We start from the raw sequence: 20,968 nt of genomic DNA, 5'->3' as shown, positions 1-20,968 counted from the left end.
CTCCAATCGTTAGCGGACACCATGTCGCGTTTGGAGAGCCCCTATGTGCCTAAACATTTGAACTCCCCGACAAGTGACACCATTTTGGAAACTAGACCCCTAAAGGAACTCATCTAGATGTGTGATGAGCACTTTAAACCCACAAGTGCTTCACAGAAGTTTATAACGCAGAGCCATGAAAATAAAAAATCATTTTTCTTTCCTCAAAAATTATATTTTAGCCAAGAATTTTTTATTTTCACAAGGGTAACAGGAGAAATTGGACCCCCAAAGTTGTTGTCCAGTTTGTCCTGAGTATGCTCATACCCAATATGTGGGGGTAAACCACTATTTCGGCGCACGGCAGAGCTCGGAAGGGAAGTAGTGATGTTTTGGAATGCAGACTTTGATAGAATGATCTGCGGGCGTCATGTTACGTTTGCAGAGCCCCTGATGTGCCTAAACAGTAGAAACCCCCCAAAATGACCCCATTTTGGAAACTAGAGCCCCCAAGGAACTTATCTAGGTTTGTGGTGAGCACTTTGAACCCCCAAGTGCTTCGCAGAATTTTATAACGCATAGCCGTGAAAATAAAAAATCGTTTTCCCCACAAAAATAATTTTTTAGCCCCCATTTTTTTATTTTTCCAAGGGTAACAGGAGAAATTAGACCCCCAAAATTGTTGTACAATTTTTCCTGAGTACGCTTATGCCCCATATGTTTGGGTAAACCACTGTTTGGGCACACGTCGGGGCTCGGAAGGGAGGGAGCACCATTTGACTTTTTGAATGCAAGATTGGTTGGAATCAATGGTGGCGCCATGTCGTTATTGGAGACCCCCTGATGTGCCTAAACAATGGAAACCCCTCAATTCTAACTCCAACACTAACCCCAACACACCCCTAACTCTAACCATAAACGTAATCACAACCCTAATCCCAACCCTAACCCCAACACACAACCAACCCTAATCCCAACCCTAACCACAAGCCTAACCCTAACCTCAACACACCCCTAACCCTAATCTTAACCCTAATTCTAACCCTAACTTTAGTTCCAGCCCTAACCCTAAGGCTATGTGCCCATATTGCGGATTCGTGTGCGGATTTTTCCACATCGTTTTTGAAAAATCTGCAGGTAAAACGCACTACGTTTTACTTGCGGATTTACTGCGGATTTCCAGTGTTTTTTGTGCGGATTTCACCTGCGGATTCCTATTGAGGATCAGGTGTAAAACGTTGCGGAATCCACACAAAGAATTGACATGTTGCGGAAAATACAACGCAGCGTTTCCGCACGGTATTTTCCGCACCATGGGCACAGCGGATTTGGTTTTCCATAGGTTTACATGGTACTGTAAACATGATGGAAAACTGCCACGAATCCGCAGCGGCCAATCCGCACCGTGTGCACATAGCCTATTTCTTATCCTAATTGCAACCCTAGCCATAACCCTAACCCTAATCCTAGTTCTAACCCTAGTTGAAAAATAAATATATTTTATTTATTTCATTATTTTCCCTACCTATGGGTGTGATAAGGGGGGGCTTTATTTACTTTTTTTTTTATTTTGATCACTGTGATAGGTTATATCACAGTGATTAAAATGTACCTGTAACAAATCTGCCAGTCGGCAGATTCGGCGGGCGCACTGCGCCCGCCATTTTGGAAGATGGCGGCACCCATGGAAGATGCCGGACGGGCACCGGGAGGGTCCCCGGGACTCCAGCGGTGCAGGGGGTTGGATCGGACAGCGGGGGGGAGGGGGCACCGGAGCGGAGAGTAAAGCAGCGGAGGGCAGCAGAGCACAAAACGGAGGGGAGGAAAGACTGACAGCGGCTGCAGATCGCCGCTGTCAGTCGGTAGGGGGGTCAGATCGCGGTCTCCAGCCATGGCCGATGATATTGCAGCATCGATCATGGCTGGATTGTAATATTTCACCAAATTTCATAGGTGAAATATTACAAATTGCTCTGATTGGCTGTTGCACTTTAAACAGTCAGAGCGATCGTAGCCACGTGGGGGCAAAGCCACCCCCCATGGGCTAAAGTACAACTCCCCCTGTCCCTGCAGATCAGGTGAAATTGGAGTTAACCCTTTCACCCGATCTGCAGGGACGCGATCCCTCCATGACGCCACATAGGAGTCACAGGTCGGATTGGCACCGACTTTCATGACGCCTGCGTGGCGTCACAGGTCGGGAAGGGGTTAAGTTGTTTCTAAGCCATCCCACCACCAGTTCCTGCAAGGAAATGGTGAAAAATAACTCCTGCTCTCTCTTGGGTTGTTTTGCAAACTGTTTTAGGATCAAGCAGAAAATCTTGCAGAATGACAGACAATGTGGGCAAGTTTATCTTCAGCTTATTTTTAACATTCAATTTTTAGGTTTAGTGTCGATTTTACATTAAATCTGTCACAAGGTGTTTGCTGTTTAATCTGAGAGCAGCATAATGTAGACACAGAGACCCTGATTCCAATGATGTGTCATTTACTGCAGTTTCAATAAAATCAGTGTTTTATCAATAGGAGATTATCACTAGGTATATTGTGCCATGTTGACCTCCTGCTCTGTATAATCCTACACCCACAACCGACTGTATCGTTCATGGGCAAAAAGCTGCCAATTAGTGCTGTGGACGGGGTTATACAGAGCTCAGCATTCAGAGAACTGCTAGATTTGCAGAGAAAACAGAGATTATCAAGAAGACAGCAAGCAGTTCAGTTAGTGCTTCATCACTGGAATTAGGGTCTCATGCCTAGCTCATGCTGCTCGCAACTTACCGTAAATTGCAAAAACCTGGTGACAGATTCCCCTTAAATAAGGTCCGTTAATCCCTAGTCTGTTAGGACTATGGTAAGTACGAAGCACTGAATACTACTTGTATCTCTCAGAGGTCCATTTGGGAGCCAGATTTGCTGCCCACAGGATAATATATGCATGGTGTGTATTTTGACTCTTGTTTTCTCACATGTACACTGGCTTCATTTCACACTTGCAGCAATGGCTGCGACGTTTCAGACCAGAATATAAATATGTGGCTTCCAATCTGATGAGAAATATTAGAATATAACCTCAATTAGCTTGGTCTGCTTTCACACAAGAGATCGGTGAAGGGCTGTGAAAGGAGCAGACATCTGTCGCTGCACATGGAGGAATATGCTCCTTGTGGCTTCCAACAAACCTAGTATGGCATGTGAAGTTTTCAATATGCCTTATTAAAATTACATGTACAAAACAACCAGACGAGTGCAGAACGAAAAATGAGCCTGAGCGACTTTCACAATATGGTGTTGAAATATGGGCCAAGGTTTGTAGACAGTCTCTTGAGCAAAATTAAGCCATTGTGTAGTACAAATGAGGAGCAAAAGTGGCAGACATATTACTCCTCATACAAAAAGAGCAAGTTAGTGATAGCAATGGAACCTTTATGACACTACAGTGACCATCAGCCAGAATATGACCATGCTAAAACGGTTAGTCAACTGTAATTAAAGGGTATGTGAAAAAAGTTGTTCCTAAGAGACTTTGACTATGGAATATTGGAGAAAATTCCAACACAGACTTGTCTTAAAAGCGACAGTGGGTGATTTTAAACACCTAATAAAGCCAAGCACACATTTATTATGGAATATTGTATCTGTAGCCCTCATGTTATGAACATAGGAGATTCAGAAAATCATGCAAGGCTTTCTAACACGTAAAGTGTGACGAGAATGCCATCGACATCCGTGCTGCCACTTTATATTTTTCGTTAGATGAGATAACACTTGGTTGATGTCAAGGCTACTGTCCCTATCATAGTGATAAACCTTGTCTCTGAAGTATTGAGGATTGCAGCAGAAGGAATAAAATAAAAAAGGTCCTATAATAAAACAAAGAAACTAGATGGTGGCCCGATTCTAACGCATCGGGTATTCTAGAATATGCATGGCCATGTAGTATATTGCCCAGCCACGTAGTGTACAGCACAGAGCCACGTAGTATATTGCCCAGCCACGTAGTATATTGCCTAACCACGTAGTATATTGCCCAGCCACGTAGTATACAGCACAGAGCCACGTAGTATACTGCCCAGTCACGTAGTATATTGCCCAGCCACGTAGTGTACAGCACAGAGCCACGTAGTATATTGCCCAGCCACGTAGTATATTGCCTAACCACGTAGTATATTGCCCAGCCACGTAGTATACAGCACAGAGCCACGTAGTATACTGCCCAGTCACGTAGTATATTGCCCAGCCACGTAGTATTGTCCAGCCACGTAGTACATTGCCCAGCCATGTAGTATATTGCCCAGCCACGTAGTATAATGCCCAGTCACGTAGTATATTGCCCAGCCACGTAGAATATTGCCCAGCCACGTAGTATACTGCCCAGCCACGTAGTATACTGCCCAGTCACGTAGTATATTGCCCAGCCACGTAGTATATTGCCCAGTCACGTAGTATATTGCCCAGCCACGTAGTATATTGCCCAGCCACGTAGTATATTGCCCAGCCACGTAGTATATTGCCCAGCCACGTAGTATACTGCCCAGTCACGTAGTATATTGCCCAGTCACGTAGTATATTGCCCAGCCACGTAGTATATTGCCCAGCCACGTAGTATATTGCCCAGCCACGTAGTATATTGCCCAGTCACGTAGTATATTGCCCAGTCACGTAGTATATTGCCCAGCCACGTAGTATATTGCCCAGCCACGTAGTATATTGCCCAGCCACGTAGTATATTGCCCAGTCACGTAGTATATTGCCCAGCCACGTAGTATATTGCCCAGCCACGTAGTATATTGCCCAGCCACGTAGTATATTGCCCAGCCACGTAGTATATTGCCCAGCCACGTAGTATACTGCCCAGTCACGTAGCATATTGCCTAACCACGTAGTATATTGCCCAGCCACGTAGTATACAGCACAGAGTCACGTAGTATACTGCCCAGTCACGTAGTATATTGCCCAGCCACGTAGTATTGTCCAGCCACGTAGTACATTGCCCAGCCATGTAGTATATTGCCCAGCCACGTAGTATATTGCCCAGCCACGTAGTATAATGCCCAGTCACGTAGTATATTGCCCAGCCACGTAGTATATTGCCCAGCCACGTAGTATATTGCCCAGCCACGTAGTATATTGCCCAGCCACGTAGTATACTGCCCAGTCACATAGTATATTGCCCAGCCACGTAGTATACTGCCCAGTCACATAGTATATTGCCCAGCCACGTAGTATACTGCCCAGTCACATAGTATATTGCCCAGCCACGTAGTATATTGCCCAGTCACGTAGTATATTGCCCAGCCACGTAGTATATTGCCCAGCCACGTAGTATATTGCCCAGTCACGTAGTATATTGCCCAGTCACGTAGTATATTGCCCAGTCACGTAGTATAATGCCCAGTCACATAGTATATTGCCCAGCTACGTAGTATATTGCCCAGCTACGTAGTATATTGCCCAGCCACGTAGTATAATGCCCAGTCACGTAGTATATTGCCCCCCGAGGAAGCCAACCACGCGAAACGCGCGTCGGGGTCCTCCTGCCTTCAGCCAGTCACGGTCTCTCTCCCACATGGGTAAGCACTTGTCATTTTTCAGTCAGCCGGTGGGTCCACATACCTTATACATACAGTGGAACCAGCAATTTGCTGGTATGTGCTCCCTAGCACCAGTTGGTGTGCACATTTATTAGGATGTGTGTCTTTATCTATTAGATCACATTTCCCTGGGCTTTCTGCTACAGAGACACCCTGAGTGGCTGTTTGCATATGTTTTTATTCTTGTTCCTGTTCCTTTCATCTTTGTCTTGTTATTACATTTTGGCTATTTTTTGCCATTACTTGTGAGTGAGCTTTTTGTACAAATAAAACTTTTTTTGATATGATGTCACTGGCATTTGAGCTCAATCTTTTCACTATACTTATATTTTTGAGAGTTTAGACTCCTGTTTCTTTTGTAGGTGTTATTCATATTTTGGAGTAGCGATTCGCGCTCTCATTTAGATCCTGGTTACAGGATCATTATTTCTGTTAGTGTTTCCAATATGTCAGTAGTTGTTTATCTATATTGCCCAGTCACGTAGTATTTTGCCCAGTCACATAGTATATTGCCCAGCCACGTAGTATATTGCCCAGCCACGTAGTATACTGCCCAGTCACGTAGTATATTGCCCAGCCACGTAGTATATTGCCCAGTCACGTAGTATATTGCCCAGTCACGTAGTATATTGCCCAGTCACGTAGTATTTTGCCCAGTCACATAGTATATTGCCCAGCCACGTAGTATATTGCCCAGCCACGTAGTATACTGCCCAGTCACGTAGTATATTGCCCAGCCACGTAGTATATTGCCCAGTCACGTAGTATATTGCCCAGCCACGTAGTATTGTCCAGCCACGTAGTATATTGCCCAGCCACGTAGTATACAGCACAGAGCCACGTAGTATTGTCCAGCCACGTAGTATATTGCCCAGTCACGAAGTATATTGCCCAGTCACGTAGTATATTGCCCAGTCACGTAGTATAATGCCCAGTCACATAGTATATTGCCCAGCTACGTAGTATATTGCCCAGCTACGTAGTATATTGCCCAGCCACGTAGTATAATGCCCAGTCACATAGTTTATTGCCCAGTCACGTAGTATTTTGCCCAGCTACGTAGTATATTGCCCAGCCACGTATGTAACAGGTTAAAAAATAAACATACTCACCTTCTGAAGGGCCCCTTGTAGTCCTGTCGCCTGTGTGCGGTGCACGCGGCAGCTTCCGGTCCCAGGTTTGGTATGAGCGTGACGTCATGGCAGGTCCTTCTCGCATAGCATCCTTAGCACCGGAACCTGCCGCTTGCACTGCCGAGGACAGGACGACACGTCGGAGGGTGAGAATAACTTTTTTTTTTATTATTATTTGTAACAGTAGATCTTTTTACTATTGATGCTGCATATGCATCATCAATAGTAAAAAAGTTGGTTACACAGGGTTAATAGCTGCGTAACCGGATTGCGTTACACTGCGGTAACGCTGGCATTAACCCTATTTGAGGGCTGACTGGAGGGGAGTACGGAGTGGGCACTGACTGCGGGGAGGAAGGAGCGGCCATGTTGCCGCCGGACTGCGCCCGTCGCTGATTGGTTGTGGCAATGGTCGTGGGCGTTTTGCCACGACCAATCAGTAATTTGGATTCCATGACAGACAGAGGCCGCGGCCAATGAATATCCATGACAGAAGGACAGACAGAAAGACGGAAGTGACCCTAAGACAATTATATAGTAGATATAGCAAAAAGAGGCTCAATAGGAATCAAAGAGGAAAAATGTGAAAGGAGGAATTGTGCCAATTTCTCTTATTCCTGTGTTGATGTACCTTTTATGTAGGAAAGAAAAACAAAACAAGTACAGCTAAACAAGGCTAACCAGTTACATGATAGTCTCAAATCCTGTTATTGCAATATATAAAATATGTATGGGCTGGGGGGCTTAAGAGGTTAATTCATAATATTGAGATAAATGTTGCACGCACCCTCCAATATCGATGGGTTCATCCAACACTATGTTTGGCAGGAGTGACTGATTGTCAGAGATGTTGATCAAGATAGGGTTTTAGTGTTAAACGAGACCAGGAAAAAAAAAGAAGAAGAAGAAGTCTCCTGTAAAAGAGAAGAGTGCGGGGCAAGCTCTTGACACCGACTTTCGCCTTAGAGCTAGTTCTGAAGGCCCACCGTAGTTGCAAGGCACCTGTCAGCCCAAGAGCTCACCCTACACTTTTCTCTTCTACAGGAAACTACTGTAGACTCAAAGTTTCCTAGAACCCTCACTCTTTTTTTTTTTTTCCCCTGGTCTCGTTTAAGAAGAAATGACCCTCAGCCAATTACTAGCTGAGGCATAGCAGCACTGTGGCCAGTCATTGATTGAGCACATTATCTGTGCATCCAGAGGGACAAGGAAGTAGAGGCTACTGGGGAACCCAGGAAATCTTGGGACATTGGTGAGGTAACCATTATTACTTTTTCCATGCTGACCATTTTAAAATAAAATTGAAGTGTGCAGCCCCTTTATATTCTATTTTTATGGTCCCTTTGAAACGACAAGAAATTGGGATACAAGCATATACATGGCAGTCCACCACCATAACATGAATGTATGCACCACCCTTTTCATGTAATACCACCATTATTACGTGCTATTATTGCAGCCTTCTTCCAAGGAAGAATTTATAGGTACAGTGGCATGTAAAACTTTGGGCACCCCTGGTCAAAACTACCATTATTGTGTACAGTTATGCAAGATGAAGATGAAATTATCTCTAAAAGGCCTAAAGTTAAGGATGACACATTTCCTTTATATTTTAGGCAAAATACTATATTATGTAGATATCATTTGTTTTCTCATCTGTTACATCTTAAAAAGTCCAGAAAGGAAAATTGGCTGATGCAAAAAATGTGGGCGCCCTGCATGGTTACTACCTAGTAACACCCCCTTTTTGGAAGCATCACAGCTTGTAAATGCTTTTTGTAGCCAGGTAAGTCTTTCATTTCTTGTTTGAGGGATTTTCATCCATTCTTCCTTGGAAATTTCTTCTAGTTCTTCCTGGTCATCTTGCATACACGGCTATTTTAAGGTCTAGCCACATATTTTTGATGATGTCCAGATCAGGGGACTGTGAGGGCCATTGTAAACCCTTCAGCTTTCGCCTTTTGAGGTAGCCCATTATGGATTTGGCATGTGTTTAGGATCATTATCCATTTGTAGAAGAAATCCTCTTTTCAACTTCAGCTTTTTTACAGATGGTGTTATGTTTGCATCAAGAATTTGTTGAAATGTCATTGAATCCATTCTTCCCTCAAGTCAAGAAATGTTCCCAGTACCATTGGCTGCAACATAACTCCAAAGCATGATTAATTCACCTCTATGCTTAACCCCTTTACCCCCAAGGGTGGTTTGCACGTTAATGACCGGGCCAATTTTTACAATTCGGACCATTGTCCCTTTATGAGGTTATAACTCTGGAACGCTTCAACGGATCTCAGTGATTCTGACATTGTTTTCTCGTGACATATTATACTTCATGACAATGGTAAAAATTCTTTGATAGTACCTGCGTTTATTTGTGAAAAAACGGAAATTTGGCGAAAATTATGAAAATTTCACAATTTTCCAACTTTTAATTTTTATACAATTAAATCACAGAGATATGTCACACAAAATACCGTATATACTCGAGTATAAGCCGACCCGAGTATAAGCCGACCCCCTAATTTTGCCACAAAAAACTGGGAAAACTTATTGACTCGAGTATAAGCCTAGGGTGGAAATGCAGCATTTACCGGTGAATTTCAAAAATAAAAATAGATCATTATTTCCCCATAGCTGTGCCATATAGTGCTCTACACCATTCATATTTCCCCATAGCTGTGCCCCATATAGTGCTCTGCACCGTTCACTGTGCCCCCTAGCTGTGCCTTATACGGTGCTCTGCACCGTTCATTGTGCCCCCTAGCTGTGCCTTATACGGTGCTCTGCACCGTTCATTGTGCCCCCTAGCTGTGCCTTATACGGTGCTCTGCACCGTTCATTGTGCCCCCTAGCTGTGCCTTATACGGTGCTCTGCACCGTTCATTGTGCCCCTTAGCTGTGCCTTATACGGTGCTCTGCACCGTTCACTGTGCCCCATAGATGCTCCACATTAATCTGTGCTGCCGCTGCTACTGCTGCAATAAAAAAAAAAAAACACATACTCACCTCCCTTGATTGCAGCTCCCAGCGTCTCGTTCCGGCGCCTCCATCTTCCCGGCGTCTCTGCTCTGACTGATCAGGCAGAGGGCGCCGCGCACACTGTATGCGTCATCGCGCCCTCTGCCTGATCAGTCAGAGAGCGCAGACGCCGGGAAGATGGAGGCGCCGGCCGGGAAGATGGATCGGCGCCCGGCGGCTGGAACGAGGACAGGTGAATATAACATACTCACCTAGTCCTGGCGATCCTCGCGCTGTCCCCTCCTGTCTTCGGCGCTGCAGCTTCTTTCTCTATCAGCGGTCACCGGCACCGCTGATTAGAGAAATGAATAAGCGGCTCCGCCCCTATGGGAGGTGGAGCCGCTTATTCATTTCTGTAATGAGCGGTCCCACGTGACCGCTGAAGAGAGGAAGAAGCTGCAGCGCCGAAGCCCGTGGGACGGCAGGGACAGCGCGAGGATCGCTGGGACTAGGTAAGTATGCCTCAGCGCCCTCAGCCCCTCACCTGCCGACCCCACCGCTACCGTGACTCGAGTATAAGCCGAGGGGGGCACTTTCAGCCCTAAAATTTGGGCTGAAAATCTCGGCTTATACTCGAGTATATACGGTACTTAACAAATAAAATTTCCCACATGTCTACTTTACATCAGCACAATTTTGGAACCAAAATTTTTTTTTGTTAGGGAGTTATAAGGGTGAAAAGTTGACCAGCAATTTCTCATTTCTACAACACCATTTTTTTTTTTAGGGACCACATCTCATTTGAAGTCATTTTGAGGGGTCTATATGATAGAAAATATCCAAGTGTGACACCTTTCTAAAAACTACACCCCTCAAGGTGCTCAAAACCATATTCAAGAAGTTTATTAACCCTTCTGGTGATTCACAGGAATTTTTTGAATGTTTAAATAAAAATGAACATTTAACTTTTTTTCACAAAAAAATTAATTCAGCTCCAATTTGTTTTATTTTACCAAGGGTAACAGGAGAAAATGGACCCCAAACATTGTTGTACAATTTGTCCTGAGTACACCAATACCCCACATGTGGGGGTAAACCACTGTTTGGGCGGATGGGAGAGCTCGGAAGGGAAGGAGCGCCGTTTGACTTTTCAATGCAAAATTGAAAGGAATTGAGATGGGACGCCATGTTGCGTTTGGAGAGCCACTGATGTGCCTAAACATTGAAACCCCCCACAAGTGACACCATTTTGGAAAGTAGACCCCCTAAGGAACTTATCTAGATGTGTGGTGAGCACTTTGACCCACCAAGTGCTTCACAGAAGTTTATAATGCAGAGCCGTAAAAATAAAACAAAAATTTTTTCACAAAAATTATTTTTTTAGCCCCCAGTTTTGTATTTTCCCGAGGGTAACAGGAGAAATTGGACCCCAAAATTTGTTGTCCAATTTGTCCTGAGTGCGCTGATACCCCATTTGTGGGGGGGAACCGCTGTTTGGGCGCATGGGAGGGCTCGGAAGGGAAGGAGCTCCATTTGGAATGCAGACTTAGATGGAATGGTCTGCAGGCGTCACATTGCGTTTGCAGAACCCCTAATGTACCTAAACAGTAGAAACCCCCCACAAGTGACCCCATATTGGAAACTAGACCCCCAAGGGAACTTATCTAGATGTGTTGTGAGAACTTTGAACCCCCAAGTGTTTCACTACAGTTTATAACGCAGAGCCGTGAAAATAAAAAAATCTTTTTTTTTCCCACAAAAATTATTTTTTAGCCCCCAGTTTTGTATTTTCCCAAGGGTAACAGGAGAAATTGGACGCCAAAAGTTGTTGTCCTATTTGTCCTGAGTACGCTGATACCCCATATGTTGGGGTAAACCCCTGTTTGGGCACACGGGAGAGCTCGGAAGGGAAGAAGCACTGTTTTACTTTTTCAACGCAGAATTGGCTGGAATTGAGATCGGACGCCATGTCGCGTTTGGAGAGCCCTTGATGTGCCTAAACAGTGGAAACCCCCCAATTATAACTGAAACCCTAATCCAAACACACCCCTAACCCTAATCCCAACAGTAACCCTAACCACACCTCTAACCCTGACACACCCCTAACCCTAATCCCAACCCTATTCCCAACTGTAAATGTAATCTAAACCCTAACTGTAACTTTAGCCCCAACCCAAACTGTAGCCGTAACCCTAGCCCTAACCGGAAAATGGAAATAAATACATTTTTTTAATTTTTCCCTAACTAAGGGGGTGATGAAGGGGGGTTTGAATTACTTTTATAGCGGGTTTTTTAGCGGATTTTTATGATTGGCAGCCGTCACACACTGAAAGACGCTTTTTATTGCAAAAAATATTTTTTGCGTTACCACATTTTGAGAGCTATAATTTTTCCATATTTTGGTCCACAGAGTCATGTGAGGTCTTGTTTTTTGCGGGACGAGTTGACGTTTTTATTGGTAACATTTTCGGGCACGTGACATTTTTTGATCGCTTTTTATTCCGATTTTTGTGAGGCAGAATGACCAAAAACCAGCTATTCATGAATTTCTTTTGTGGGATGCGTTTATACCGTTCCGCGTTTGGTAAAATTGATAAAGCAGTTTTATTCTTCTGGTCAGTACGATTACAGCGACACCTCATTTATATTATTTTTTTAATGTTTTGGCGCTTTTATACGATAAAAACTATTTTATAGAAAAAATAATTATTTTTGCATCGCTTTATTCTCAGGACTATAACTTTTTTATTTTTTTGCTGATGATGCTGTATGGGGGCTCGTTTTTTGCGGGACAAGATGACGTTTTCAGCGGTACCATGGTTATTTATATCTGTCTTTTTGATCGCGTGTTATTCCACTTTTTGTTCGGCGGTATGATAATAAAGCGTTGTTTTTTGCCTCTTTTTTTTTTTTTTTTCTTACGGTGTTTTCTGAAGGGATTAACTAGTGGGCCAGTTTTATAGATCGGGCCGTTACGGACGCGGCGATACTAAATATATGTACTTTTATTGTTTTTTTTTTATTTATTTAGATAAAGAAATGTATTTATGGGAATAATATTTTTTTTTTTTTTTTTTAACACATTTGGAAATAATTTTTATTTTTACTTTGTCTCAGGGGGGGGACATCACAGATCGGTGATCTGACAGTTTGCACAGCACTCTGTCAGATCACCGATCTGACTAAAGGCCCCGTCACACATAGCGACGCTTAAGCGATCCCGACAACGATACGACCTGTCAGGGATCGTTGCTGCATCGCTATGTGGTCGCTGGTGAGATGTCACACAGTGAGATCTCCCCAACGACGCAGCAGCGATGCGGCGAACTGTACAACGATGCTATTTCATGACGATTCAATGGGACGTCCTGTCAACGAGGTCGTTGGTAAGGTGTCAAACACAGCGATGTGTGCTACCCAACGATCAAAAAACGGTCCAGGCCATTCCGACACGACCAGCAATCTCACAGCAGGGGCCTGGTCGCTGCTACGTGTCACACATAGCGAGATCGCTACTGAGGTCGCTGTTGCATCACAAAACTTGTGACTCAGCAGCGATCTCGCTAGCGATCTCGCTATGTGTGACGGGGGCTTTACAGTGCTGCAGGCTTCACAGTGCCTGCTCTGAGCAGGCTCTGTGAAGCCACCTCCCTCCCTGCAGGACCCGGATCCGCGGCCATCTTGTATCCGGGTCTGGAGCAGGCAGGGAGGGAGGTAAGACCCTCGCAGCAACGCGATTACATCGCGTTGCTGCGGGGGGCTCAGGGAAGCCCGCAGGGAGCCACCTCCCTGCGCGATGCTTCCCTGCACCGCCGGCACATCGCGATCATGTTTGATCGCGGTGTGCCGGGGGTTAATGTGCCGGGGGCGGTCCGTGACCGCTCCTGGCACATAGTGCCGGATGTCAGCTGCGATAGGCAGCTGACACCCGGCCGCGATCGGCCGCGCCCCCCCCCCGTGAGCGCCGACGATCGCGGTGGACGTACTATCCCATCGGTGGTCATAGGGGCCCACCCCACCTCGATGGGATAGTACGTCCGATGTCAGAAAGGGGTTAATGGTTGGCGAGAAGTTCTTTTCCAGAAATTCTGTGCTCTTTCTTCTCCACACATGCCTTTGATCATGGTGGTCAAAGAGTTCTATTTTATCCGCACTGGTCCACAGGACTTGTTTCCAAAATGCATCACGCTTGTTTAGATGTACTTTTGCATACTGTTCATGCTGAATTTTATGATGAGGACACATGAGAGGTTTATTTCGAATGACTCTTCCATGAAGGCCATATTTGTACAGGTGTCAGGACTCTACTACCTTTTGGGCATTCCTGCCCTCTTTCAAGATGATGTCTTTTGTCTCATGTGCCCCATGTCTTCCTGCCTTATAACCCCACCCCAGCCTTTAGTCTGTGCTAGAGTATTCTGCTTGCGTCCAGCTCCTGACCCAGGAGGCTTCCTGGCTTTCTACCTGCTTCTGCGAACCCGTGTGGATATCCTGTTTCTTCGCTCTCAGAGGTTCTGCTGCATACACTGGTTTCCTGTAGTCCTCCTGCTTCTGGCTGTTCCTGTTGCTTTCACCTGCATTTGTTGTACACATAAGCTGCTGCTCTGCAAATATTTGAAACTTTCTACCCAGGCCTCCCTGAATGAGTTACTATAGTATTTGAACTGACTTATATATATTTATCCGTGTATGGACTAGACAAGGACTTGTTTTCAAGCATCCTCAAGTGTAACTGTGCTTCACAGACTTCTCCGTTGATTACATTCTCCTCTGAGGTTAACTACAGACTCTTAAGTTGTATCCAATATCTACACTGTGCGTTTATAGACTTTGATGTTTTTCCCTGCACCTGCTTGAAACAGTGTGTGTGATAATATAGACAAGTCAAGTGGAGGTTCTTATTTGCATCTCTAGCAAATCCTACTAACAGCTTTCACTGAAATTTTGCTTAGTCTTCCAGACTTTCTTTACCTCCACTGTTCCTGTTAACTACCATTTCTTAACTACTGTATATACTCGAGTATAAGCCGAGATTTTCAGCCCATTTTTTGGGGCTGAAAGTTCCCCTCTCGGCTTATACTCGAGTCATACCCAGAGGTCGGCAGGGGAGGGGGAGCGGGGGCTGTCTAATTATACTCACCTGCTCCTGGCGCGGTCCCTGGCTCCCCGGCTTCTTCTTGTACTGAGCGGTCACATGGTACCGCTCATTATAGTAATGAATATGCGGCTCCACCTCCCATAGGGGTGGAGCCGCATATTCATTACTGTAATGATCAGTAACGGTGACCGCTCAGTACAGGAAGAAGCTGCAGCGCCGGGGAAGCAGGGACTGCACCGCGCCAGGAGCAGGTGAGTATAACGTAAAGGGAGCGCTGTGCAATATTCCCCTGTTCCTTGTTCCAGCGCCACTCCGTCTTCAGCATCTTCTGCAGTGACGCTCAGGTCAGAGGGCGCGATGACGTGGTTAGAGCGTGCACTCTGCCTGAATGTCAGTGCAGAAGACGCTGAAGATGGAGCGGTGCCAGAACGAAGTCAGGTGATTATTGAAAGTGCCGGGGGCCTGAGCGACGGAGAGGTGAGTATGTGATATATTTTTTTATCGCAGCAGCAGCAGCAAATGGGGCAAGTGTCTGTATGGAGCATCTTATGGGGCCATAACGTTGTGCAGCATTATATGGGGCAAGTGTCTGTATGGAGCCATAATCAACGTTTGTGCAGCACTATATGGGGCAAGTGTCTGTATGGGGCCATAGCGTTTGTGCAGCACAATATGGGGCAAATATCTTTATGGAGCATCTTATGGAGCCATAATTAACGTTTGTGGAGCATTATATGGGGCAAGTTTCTGTATTGAGCATCTTATGGGGCCATAATCAAGGTTTGTGCAGCACTATATGGGGCAAATATCTTTATGGAGTATCTTATGGGGCCATAATCAACATTTGTGCAGCATTATATTTGGCAAATGTGTCTATGGAGCATCTTATGGGGCCATTATTAACCTTTATGCAGGATTATTATGAGGCATATTTTAATATGGAGCATCTTATGGGGCCATCATAAACTTTATGGAGCTTTATATGGGGCTCCTGATTCAATATGGATATTCACAAACACTTAACCTACTGATCTCTCAATTAATTTTACTTTTATTGGTATCTATTTTTACTTTTGACATTCACCGGTAGCTGCTGCATTTTCCACCCTAGGCTTATACTCGAGTCATTAAGTTTTCCCAGTTTTTTTGTGGCAAAATTAGGGGGGTCGGCTCATACTCGGGTCGGCTTATACTCGAGTATATACAGTAATTACATTTTGAACTGAGGAAAGGTCAACTTGAAAACCAAGGTCAACTTGTCATCTGTTTATAGCCTTCTCCTGCTTTTAGAACCTCAACCATTTTCATTTTCAGAGTGCTAGGCAGCTGCTTAGAAGAACCCATGGCTGTTGAGTTTTTTGGCACAAGGTTAAAAGAGGTGGGTCTTTATAAAGCTAGGAAATTTGCATCACCTGGCCTTTCCCAACAATGATAGGGAACAAACCATAACCCTAAAAGGCTAAAGGTACCTTCACACTGAGCAACTTTACAACGACAACGATCCGTGACGTTGCAACGTCCTGGATAGCGATATCGTTGTGTTTGACACGCAGCAGCGATCAGGATCCTGCTGTGCCATCGCTGGTCGGAGCAGAAAGGCCAGAACTTTATTTGGTCGTCAGGTCGGCGTGTATCGTCATGTTTGACAGCAAAAGCAACGATGCCAGCAATGTTTTTACATGGAGCTAACAACCAGCGAGAACGAGAAGTGAGTCGCCGTTACGTCACTGGATCGTTCCTGCATCGTTCTGGAGTTGCTGTGTTTGACATCTCTACAGCGACCTAAACAGCGACGCTCCAGCGATCTAGTTTAGGTCGGATCGTTGTCTATATCGCTGGAGCGTCGCTAAATGTGACGGTACCTTAAGTAAGATCTGAAACTTGGTTAAAGTTATTTGAGCACACAAATCTCCAAGGGTGCTCAAAATTTTGCTTAGGTCAACTTTCCCTCTGGTAGTTTTTAAAATGAAAAAAAAAAAAAACGACTATATATTTTTTGCCTAAAATACAAAGGAAATGTGTCTTTTTTTACTTTAGGCCTTTTAGAAATCATTTCATCTTCAACTTGCTTAACTGTTCAAAATAACACAAATTTTGACCAGAGGTGCCCAAACTTTAATTTGCCACTACAGCACAAGCTGAATTAATACTATAATAACCTACTTTTGCAGTTAACAAATCCATAGAAGCAACACATTTGTATAGTTAGCTAATCTTTCACGCCTTGAAGAACAAAGAGCTGCAGAGTATAATGCAATAATTAGTTACGACTTCAGCCCCAGGGCATAAAGGGTCTGAGTGAATAGAACAAGGATTTTATTGCTGTAAACCAATTACACCTCAATCTCTGGATCATAAAAAGGGTAGTACTGGCTCAGTACAATCACAAAAGGGACATTTACTAGAAGTCTGGTTACTGGACAGTATCTCGCTTTACGTTCCTTGTAGTCTACTTCGCTCCTGTCTTTCAGGACATTCATAGAACATACTGTATTCTTTTTATTGAAATCTGCCCTGCTTGAATATTCGGTTGTCTGGTTTTCCATACTAAATATTACGCCTCACCTGACTGTAGAATTTTAAAAACAGGTCAGTAATCACATTCTAGCCGTCATCCTGGTTATTAGTGGTAAATGACTCACTATCATGGTAGCTTTGCAGTAATCCGTATGACAATTAACGGCTCTGCGGCTTCGCTGATGCAGTTTATGCTGCTGTGATCACCAAAAGCCCTCAATTTACAGCCGTGCCCCAATGTAATTTAGGCCAATCCAATGCTGCAGGCAACAATATTGATATTCTGCCAAAAAGGAGAGGGCGGGCAAGGGAGTATAAAATAGCTTCTCATCGACTTATTTCTGGACTACGGTAACCTTCTTTTTAATTTGCTGTAGTCAGTTCCTTTATGTGGTCTAGGATTTGAGCACTCAATAAAAAAGCTAGTGAATGCACATCTGGTCCAGTGTCCCATTATGACAAAAGGGTCTCAAAAATGCTTTTCACATCCGTACACTGCAGGCTAACCTCAATTTTATGTACACGCAAAAAAAAAAATAAATAAATAAAAAATAAAGATCCACCAATGTATCATTCAGAATTTTTTTCATGTAGAAGAAGAATAAAGGGAGCTGCTTTCAGAGGTAAGACACAGGAACACTTCTTAAGTAAATCACCTGCTGGTTTATTATGGGACAGCATAAACCAAAGCAGGGTTTATAATATAAACATGGCCATTCCGGCATAACGGCAAAACAAAGAATAAAGTTCCGCAAAGTCCTTATGTTTGCAAGTTTGGCCCACTCAGACCACCATATGTCTTCAGCTCTTCCTGGAGCCACCACCTGGAGACTTTCCTCTCCAAACACACAAATTATATATACAGTACATATGTATCTCCCATGAAAAAAAAACTTCATCTTTTTTTCTAGCCAACCGTCTGTGATAATCTGACTGCACTCAAAACGGCATCCATTTTTTTCATGGACCCATAGATTTACATTACGGATTTTGATCCAACATTAGATCTAAATTGCACCGGCTGCAGAGATTTTGCATTTTTCGGAAAATCACAGACATGTGAATGACCCCACTCACTATTATAGCTAAGAGTGCATTAAAAACACAAATAGCACTCGTAAGCCAAAAACAGACATTTGAATGAGTCATTACAGTGTTAAGAATGGACAGGAAACACATCTTTAATATTCATGGACCCAAAAACCTATATGTATGAACAGTTCTGTATATCACAATGGGTAAGTGTTTTGATCTGTGAAATATAAGGACAGAATACACGTGTAGCAAAAAAAAAATCTGAATGAGGTCTAAAACACAAATGGAAAAATAAATGTCCTACAGATTTCATGCATACTTGAATCGCAGCATCCACTCTTTAGCGTAATCACCATGCAGAAGGTTTACCATTAGCATCGGGTGTACAGGTAAAGGTTAGGTAGATTAATTAAAGCGGATAAGACATAGCGAGATGTTACTGCTATGGGGAAAAAGGGAAAGGTTCTGCATGGTAATGTATGTAGCACTCACCTGTAAACTAGAGCAGTTTTCTTTCCTTGAGGAGTCTTTTGAGGTACCTGGACAGGTAGCATCTGGCAATAATGACAAAGAGTCTACCTGTCCTTTACAGGACTCTCCAAAGGCATCAACCTTCTTAGTAAAGCAGTTTAGCTCCTGTTGTAGGACCACTAGTCTAGAAAGGATTGCGTGAACCAGTTTGGATTCACTTGTTACTTCACTGTTATCAAAGGCCTCCGTTAACAAGATGTCGTTATCTGAACAGAGCTTAAAACCCGAAAGAAACCCATTTGCGTCAGATGTTAAGACCTCAATGGCTTTACTGATTATTTCAACTTGTGCTTTAATGCCAAATAGATTTTCTAAGTCTTTAATCCTTGGTATCCTGGATGGAGAATGATTACAAATATCTGGAGTTTTCAGGATACTCTTCCCAGCATGTTCTTTTGAGTCTGTAGAATCAGTTTCCCCTCCTATTGGTCCCTCGCGCCACAGAGACGTAGGGACACATTGGGCAGAGTCCCCTGCTTCGGCATCAGTTTCCATTAAAGGCTTTGTAGTCTGACAAGAAGCCAGGTCGTAACGTTGAAGATTGGAGAGAAGCACCCTGTTTTCATACTGAAGTTTTTTCACTTTTCCACTAAGTTCGCCGATTTGCATTTTGGCAGTGGTGAGTTCTTCTTGTGAAGGTTCACTAATGACGGAGCAGCTGTCCTCTGAAAAAGTAATGTCCAGGTCATGGTCAGACTTATATTTATTCAGTTCATTCATGAGTAGTTTATTTTGGTCCTCCAGCTCCATCATTGATCTTCTGAGCAGATCTGCTTCTTCTTCCACAAACTGGAGATGTCTTCTAAGCTCTACAAAGTTGTCCCCGGACTCTCCAGCTGGAAATGCAAATCTAGAGTCTTGACCATGATGTTCTCGTTCAGCATGAATTTTCATCTCATCCATCTCTGCTCTTAAACCCCGATTTTCAACTTCTAGCTCAACTATCCTGCGACTCAATATGTTGGCTTCTTCTTCAACTAGTTTAAGATGAGACTTCAACTCTGCTTCTCTGGAATGTGGGGAGTTTGCTAGCTCCTCAACAGATAATGAGCTGTCCAGGTCTCCGTACATAGATCTGTATTTTACCAGTTCATCTTTCATGGTGTCGTTATCTTTTGCCAATTTGGTTAGCTTTTTACACATTAAAGCAGATTCTTCTTTTGCAAAATGTAGCTGACATTTAAGATCTGCATTGTCCTCCTAAAAAATAAAAAAAAATAATTTTAGATTCGGCTTCAAATATAGCAACGGTATCCTAGGTAAGATTTACTCTAAACAGACTCGTGCCATTGTAATTGCTATACGTAGGACTTTTTACTTTATTATGAATGGAAGCATTGATGCCAAAATCGTGACAGGTTTTATGGATATCAATGAATCCTGCTCAAATAGCTCCATAAAAGGTTTATTTTTTACATTTTATAGTAACTTTTACCATCAAAAGGCAACATAAACCTAAAGAAATGAAGTCTGCCAACAATATGGGACTAAGAGACACTTATGAAAATGTATTAATACTGCCATTAAAAGTTAGAAAATAAAATATTCTACTTGGCAGGGAAAGTTGCCAAATATATTAGGCGGACACATGCCAAATAATACAATTCGCACAAAGCTAAAGACGTGAGTTATTTTCTTTAGGCCACCTCAAAACTGGTGTATTATACAGCAGTATTTTGCAGCAGAGAAAAAAGGGACTAAAGACAAATTTGGCTTGCACATTTTGCTTAGTAATAGTATGTGCACATGATGAGTATTTGCTACAGACATTTCTGCATTAAAAATGTGTCTCTTGGCAAGGAAAAAAAAAACAGCATTAAAGTACGTTCCTTTTTTGCTGCTTCTTTATTTGCATTTTATTCCCATGACTTGGAATGGGTGAAAAAAAAAATGTTGCAAAAATGTGGAAATAATTGACATGCTGCATATTTGAAATTGCAGTAAAAAATAAGCAACGTGTGCGTGAGACTTCAGAAATCTCATGCACTCCCTGGTGCTAGGAAATGCTTCAGTTTTTGTGACAAAACTGCAGGAAAAAAAAAGCAAAAAAAAAAAAAACAGCAAATAATGTGTGCACATACCTCAAATCTACTGCAAAAGACTCTACCATGAAGATTAGAAAT

The 20,968-nt window shown here is 43.5% G+C and overlaps 1 protein-coding gene across 3 annotated transcripts in view; it reads right to left on the bottom strand.

Annotated features, from left to right (window-relative positions):
• The window catches only part of MTCL2 (microtubule crosslinking factor 2), a 120,066-nt gene that overhangs the window by 44,806 nt on the left and 54,292 nt on the right, over positions 1-20,968 (bottom strand). For all 3 annotated transcript variants that reach the window (XM_069752127.1, XM_069752129.1, XM_069752128.1), the window contains exon 5: positions 18,807-20,045. In XM_069752127.1, the coding sequence (XP_069608228.1) occupies positions 18,807-20,045 (1,239 nt within the window). The remainder of the gene's footprint in view (positions 1-18,806; positions 20,046-20,968) is intronic.

The sequence above is a fragment of the Ranitomeya imitator genome, chromosome 2, assembly GCF_032444005.1.
Source record: "Ranitomeya imitator isolate aRanImi1 chromosome 2, aRanImi1.pri, whole genome shotgun sequence".
NCBI classification, from domain to species: Eukaryota; Metazoa; Chordata; class Amphibia; order Anura; family Dendrobatidae; genus Ranitomeya; species Ranitomeya imitator.
Note: the sequence above shows the minus strand (reverse complement) of the source record. Positions and strands in the feature narration are given on the sequence as shown.